General features: G+C 32.8%; 1 protein-coding gene across 1 annotated transcript; it reads right to left on the bottom strand.

Annotated features, from left to right (window-relative positions):
- Positions 1–585: 585 nt before the first annotated feature.
- Positions 586–6,132, bottom strand: LOC107632462 (nucleobase-ascorbate transporter 6). The gene is made up of 14 exons (XM_016336141.3): positions 5,627–6,132; positions 4,755–4,852; positions 4,419–4,595; positions 4,203–4,303; positions 3,644–3,719; positions 3,488–3,547; positions 3,150–3,334; positions 2,470–2,566; positions 1,972–2,058; positions 1,780–1,838; positions 1,591–1,682; positions 1,412–1,489; positions 1,165–1,325; positions 586–1,067 (listed from the first exon to the last, which is right to left on the bottom strand). The coding sequence occupies exons 1-14, from the start codon at positions 5,745–5,747 to the stop codon at positions 852–854; spliced, it is 1,608 nt and encodes a 535-aa protein (XP_016191627.1). The 5' UTR covers positions 5,748–6,132; the 3' UTR covers positions 586–851.
- Positions 6,133–7,100: the final 968 nt, after the last annotated feature.

Below are 7,100 nucleotides of genomic sequence, written 5' to 3'. Positions count from 1 at the left end.
TTGGCTTAGGATAATAGCCGGAAGCCTTTACGTTTTTTAAAAAAAGAAAGTTACTGGGTGTAAATTCTCCAATATCAACCCTGGAAAATCAACTATTAATCTTTTAATAAAAATTCATATACAGTTGTATTCATATAAAGTTACATATAAAATCAATAGTTAAAACTGTTAAATAATAATTTAATCAAATTATCTCATTATTCTTAACTCTCAAGTCTCAACCTTACAAAAATAGTGTGAATCGGTCTACTCTTTATCTCTAACCCTTTTTTTTTTCAATTTTTATATTATTTTTGCTTTGGAATCTGGTAGAATGATATCAACCCATTTCATGGTAGACCAAAAACAACAAAAACATTTAGTGACAATGTGACATTTTCATTTTGACATTTCTTTCGCCAGTTCACTTATTGCCACAAAGTTCTCAATTTGTTCAAACTCCTTGACCTTATATAATGTTTAGTGCATATGAGTCAATACCAAAATACAGCCTATGTAATATCAGACCTATTTTATGTTTTATTATATGAAATTTCAATTACAGTTAATCAGCATTCAGAAAGTCCTGTGAGAAGTAAACAAGGATTACAAAATGAAATATATAAATCAAAACATGCACATTACTACCATGAATCCAATCTCAGGTCAGAAATCAGCATATACAGAAACAAAAGCAATAAAATTAATGTGTTACAATATTTCTATTCATATAGCTCTCTATAAGCCTAAAATAATATAATATCCAATGTAATATTTAGAACAAAGATCAAATCAAAGACCTTTTTCAGAGACCCTTTTTAGTGAAGCAAGTATTTGACGAAGCTATAGTTGAGCTTCCTTTATTTGCACAATTACACAGAAGGGAAGTACTTGTTGAGATTGAAAGGCAGTGAATAGAACTCTTCACTTCTTGTATCACCCTTGAAGGACCTGTACTTGTCCCACCAATGTTTTCCTCTGTCCTTCCTAATGGTTGGGTCCTTATGTAGCGTGTTGTCCAAGAAATACGCGACGACACCAGCAACAAATGCTTTTGACTGGAATGGGACATTGATTATGTCATTGAACTGCAAAGGTACACGAAATTTATTGTGAGTGAACTCATCAGAAAAGCTGTGAACATATTCAGGGGTTTATCATATCTACACAAGTTTCATTCATTACCCATCTTGCGCCGGTGTGAACTGGACCATAACCGTAGATTGCCGTGTACTCGTTGAAGTACTGCGGAATGGACAAGCCAAGGAAGATGGAGAAGCCTAATACAAACTTAGTCCTGAAACTGTTGAGGTTGCAAAATTGAAGAAAACTAAGGCCTCCAGCACCTACAAATGATTAAAGTGGAACGTTATGTGTTATATGTGTCAAAATATATCAAGATATGCCTGAGTATATCTTAAGTTAGCCATACCAACATAAGCGAAGAACAAGCAATACAAGGCAGCAACAATTGGAGGTGGAATGGAAGCGAAAACTGCTCCAAATTTACCTACACCACAAGGAAATGTTGGTGAGCATTGAACCGGATGAAGAATTGAAGACTGCATATTCGATTCACGAACAAGCCACTAATATCATACTTCAACTCACCAAGAATTGAAAAGAAAATCATAAACCCTGCAGATATTTGCACAACTCTCCGACTGCCAACACGAGTCAAAGCCAAAAGACCAGCATTTTCTCTATAGGGAAACCAGACAAATTCCTTTGATCAACAAAGAAGTTGATTTTGCTTAAACGGAAGTAGAAAACACAAATTGAAAAGGTTTCAATCTTTACACAGATACGGATGATCCGTTGCCAGTTCCCCACAATCCTGATAACAGAATGCCAACTCCCTGAAGCATAAATAAAATGCACAATAATCAATATTATTATCAAGCATGAGTTCACCAATGGTATTATTCAAAACTGCAATAAAATTGTTTAAAGATATATAACTGCAGATTTGCTATCCATGCGTGTACCTACCTGCCAACCAATACCCCGGCTGAGAATAGATGGTGGCATTGGTGTTGCACTTGCATACCGGTAAACAGCAATGAAAGCTCCACTGGACTGCTTGTAATAACAAATAAAACACATCAAGCAGTATTAATCAGTTAAAAGGCAAATTTTCAGCCACATAACAACAAGTTCAATTAATGGCAGAAGCATATAAGCCCAAATCGTCAACCACTGTGTTTGTCATATTGCACACAGTAACATTATCATATGAAAGCTGGATTTCAGTGCTAATACATGTTCATATTACGTCCTTAAGCGAACCATGTAAGGCATAAGTAATGCAATAGTTGAACTTAGCTGATGGTTTTTCCAAAAAGGGGAGGAGAAAAAGAAATAACTCATGATGCTATTAATTGCTTTTTTGAAATTTTATTTAAAGTATTATTATTTGATAGGAAGAAAAATAACTACTTGAAAAGAATGAATTATTTTTTCAAACTACAAAGTAAACTAAGAAATTACCTCTACAAGAGCAACAAAGGATGCCATCATCATGGCAAAGGCTTCACCTGCATCAAATGAAGGTGCTCCCCATTGAAAAGGGTAAGGGACCCGTATCCTGCAGACCCAAAATCAGTCAAATATGATTCATTTCAGAGATATGACTACATTGCATACCTCAACTGTATAAGAAAACTAATTTCTAGGGATGCAACTGGTTCTTATTTGAAAAATAACAATTATGGCCATGTTCTAAGTTACAAAAAAAAGGGCAAGTGTATAGAAAAAGTTCGAGCATGACAAATGTTAGGGGAGGGGGTTCATGAATCCTTATAAAAAAAACAACACAATCATAGCTCTATCAGAAGAAACAGCAAGTTATCATATGGCTATATCAAAGTCAAAACAATGAGAGATTCTTCATGTTTGAAACTGAATGTACAATTTCAATGAATGATCTAGTATGCTTAGAATGGAAGTAACAAGGGAAAAAGCTTGGGCAGCGGTGGCAAATCATATGGTGTCCATCCCATTTTGCAACGGGAAACAGTATTACATGTTTACACGAAATATATCCAAAAATATTGCTGAAAAATAGTACACCATAATTTGAATTTTGAGGACATTAGGACTTTGCAATCATTGGGTTGCCAAGGGGGAAATAACACCAAGTAACCCGTCAATTAAATCCTAGAACTAACCATGGAGCAGCTTCTATTAGGCCAGAACGATCAGTACGACAGGTTGATTGTGTTTTGGGTGCGGCGTGGTTATAGGCCCCTCCAACAGTGAGCAGAAATGCATATAACCATACAATTGCAACCGTAAATATCACAGCAAAACGGTCAAAGACATGTTTTCCACCTTTGAGCACATGGGGTACAAACTACACGGGAAAATCAATGTCAGTCTATAGAAAACCATCATGCCTGAAAATTAAAGAAATCAAGAGCACAAAACAAACTGAGATCAAAATTGGTAAGGCTTAAGAGAGGTAGGATATATATGAGAGTATGAGACAAAGCTAAAAGAACTGTACCTGCGACACAAAAACTAGCAATATAAGCTGCGGCAATCCAATTTCTATACATTTAGCAACCTATATCCAAGCCAGGGGCAGGGGATTAATATTGAACTTTTCATTTTATGGATTAACTTTGAATATGAGCAATATAGATATGTAAATGAGGCTTACCCCAGGAAAGCCTAACTCGTATAGCCCGAAACCAACAAGTGCGACCAAAGGAGCTGCTGAAAGAGGACTTAAGAACCTGAAGAAAGAAGTTGAACTTGCATCACTTAGTAATATTACACTCAATCACAGGAATATTCAGTTACTTTATACTTTTAGGATTTGGAATACATAGTTGATGAAAATTCCATAGTAGTCAGACATCCCCAAAATTGGGGATGTTGGGATCCCGGACAGGTGGAGATTCTCATGTATATTGTATATAAAATTTTTGCCCAAAAAAAGGCTAGCATTTTGGCCAAGATCCTGGGACCCCGGTTAGGACAGCTGGGTTGAAAAAACTGAGATCTCATGTCTCAAATGCATGCTGGGAAGGGATGGGATGCTGAGATTCCCACCGAGATCCCGTGAGATTGACTACTATGCAAACATCAGTTCAGTTGGGGACACAACTGATAACCAGCATAAACGCCAAAGACATTCAGTTTAGAATACTTCAAGCCATATATAAAGAGATATAAAAATATAATGCACTAACTTATGAAGAACTTGAGAAACCAACCTTGCAACATTACGCCAGAGGCCACTAAAGCCTAGTACTATTTGAAGAGTTGAAGCAACAATAAGAGCACCCTGAGTAGCCCGCATTATCCTCTTGAATTTCTGAATAGGAGGAAAAACAAAGCCAAAAGGGCAGAGAAATAAAGTGATCAAATGGCACCAAAAATCAATATATTGCTGCTTGAATTAAATTTTATTCTCTTTTCTATCATAATACCTCTATAGGATCTGGTTCATCACTGAATCGACCAGAGAGAATAATTGAGATTGTTGTTGGAACATAGGTATAAGAGCCACCAATTACTGCAGGCAATCGAGTTCCAAACAATGTTTGCAGCAATGTGTTGATTCCAGCTACAAAGAGCAGTGTTTGAATAACTCTTGCCTTCTCATCCTGCAAAAAATTGCCTTTTAATTTTCTTTTCTTGTTCCTACTTAAAAGTTTGGATAGAAGAAAAGTGAAACTTCAATAATAAGAATGGCAGATGTTCCTTTCAAATTATTCCACAACAGTTTTTCCCCCTTTCAAGTATATATGGTCTCTTAATCTTACATTGCCACCTCCCATCTGGGGAACAAGAGCAGTGGGGATTAGCACAGTTGTACCAAGCATCACAAGATAATGCTGAAAACCCAGAAGTATAGCCTCAGCTGCATCAGAATGTCCCCAAATTTATCATAAGCTCAATGAAAAGAAAAAAAAAACAAAAGCAGATATCTTAGTCATATTTTCAGAGATTATCAGATGTTCTTGACTTGACTGAATGGTATCAGCAGAGTTATAAAATGTACTGCAATTTTTCAATAAAATTATTAACTCGGTGTGATGAAAATGGATTGCAAAGTGAATATCAATGCAGAATTACAGCATAAAAAGCTGAAGAGTTTTTCAAGTAGTTTCTGTCAACTACAGTCTACAGATAGGACTTCAAATCGGTTCCAACAATACAAGAAATATAAAGCACTTCATTTTAAATGAAAAATTACGAAGCAGGAACCATCAATTAACACCAGCAATTCTCTCTCTCTCTCTTTTATAAAAGAAAAAAAAGTTAATTCAGCTTCTCCAGCTACCTAGTGAAACATAAAACTACAATTAGCTTAAGAACGTCTTTGAGTTTCTTCTCAATAGAACATTTTTATACTTTACAGAAACCCACTTTTGACAATTTACATTTAAAAAATAAATAAATAAATAAATTTGCCCAAACAAGCAATATTGCCTTAAAAAACACATAATCTATCAAGAAGTAATGATAGATCCTCATAATTTATGTTCCTATGAATACTCCTAATAGTTCTAAGCAAAGAAAGTATTAAATGCAACCTTGTTTAAAAAATGAAAACAATAAAAATAAAAATGAAGAGTTGATGAAAAAAGAGTGTGGAAAAAGGGGGAATAAAGGAAAAGAGAAAGGAACAAACGCCATGGAGGAGGACTGGTAATGCAGTAAGAGATGTTAGGAAGCTGATCCTTCGGTGGATGTGGCTGTGGCTCATCTGCTTTTGGTGCAGGTGCTCCTCCCCCTCCTCCACCTCCTGCCATCTCTCTCTGTCTCTCTCTTTCTCAACCCTCAACTCAACAATCCAAAACTAGTGAGATTCTGAAATGACACCAGACTCTTCCTTTTTCCAGTTAGAGTGGCGAGAATGAAAAAAAGAGCGTAGTGATGAGTGTGACGATGCTAAGAAAACGATAAAGAAGAAAAAGAAGAGGAATGAAGTAGTAGCAAGCTATCTATCTAGTAAGCAAGCAAGTAAGCTGTAAGCATCTCTCTCTCTCTCTCTCTCTCTGCTGTCTAAGGCGTATGAATACGAGGTACACCGTAACTATACAGTATTGCTGTCTAGTTTCTTCTGCTGCTGCTCTAATCTCTATCCTGCCTCAACCGTTTTTAACATTTTTTTTTTTTGTTTCTTTTCTCTTCCTCTCTCCTTGCCTAATAAGTACCTTTATTAAAAGAAATTCATTTTAATTATTTTTTAATAAAAGAAAAAGATCTTTTATCTGTAGAAAAAATTAGGTAGAAAAAAAAAATTAGATCCTCTCAGTTTTTTTTAGTAATTATTTGATAAAATATGATCTCTTATTTTATATCTTTTAAATAGAATCAAAAAAAATTATGTGAAAAATATATTAAATAATAAAAAATTATACTTTATTAAATAATTAAAAAAATTGAGAGAATCTATTCTCATAATTAAAAAAAAAGGAAAAATCTCCAAAAAAATACTAATATAACAATTTATTTAAAAAATAAGAGCCAACAATGTATAATTAATATTGTAGTTAATATTAATATAAAAAATATTTAAAACTTTTAAAAATAAAATATTTAAAACTTAATTAAAAAATTGAAATCTAAATTTAATAAAAATTCATGTTAGTAAATTTTATATTGGATTTATTTAATAATCTGTTATAGTATTAATTGAAATTGATGACTATAATATTAATTTCCTAACATGTATATTATTTTTAAGATATTATTTAATATATTTATATAATAAAATAAATATTTTATAATTTAATTTTTAAAATATTAAAATTTTAATAATTTATAATACTAAATAAGCAAATTTTTGTAATACTCGAGTATAATATTTTTAAATATAATATGAATTCTTATAATATACTTTTATGAGAAAATATTAAATAATTATGTCTTTTCATATTTTTACCTTATTTTTAAATTAACAATAACTACTAATTTGATATCTGAAAAATTTAACTACTGATAAAAAGATTTACAAAAAATATTATTGATAAAATAATTTTTGAATAATTTAAAAATGTGACAAAAATAATTAATAATTATTATATTTTTTGTAAATGACTAAAAAATTTTTGTATTTAATAAAAGGTTTATCTATTTAATTTGAATTTTATGCCAATATT

The sequence above is a fragment of the Arachis ipaensis genome, chromosome B1 (genome assembly GCF_059453495.1).
Source record: "Arachis ipaensis isolate K30076 ecotype BB chromosome B1, ASM5945349v1, whole genome shotgun sequence".
Taxonomy (NCBI): Eukaryota; Viridiplantae; Streptophyta; class Magnoliopsida; order Fabales; family Fabaceae; genus Arachis; species Arachis ipaensis.
The sequence above is the reverse complement of the archived record's forward strand: the minus strand, read 5'-3'. Positions and strand labels throughout refer to the sequence as shown.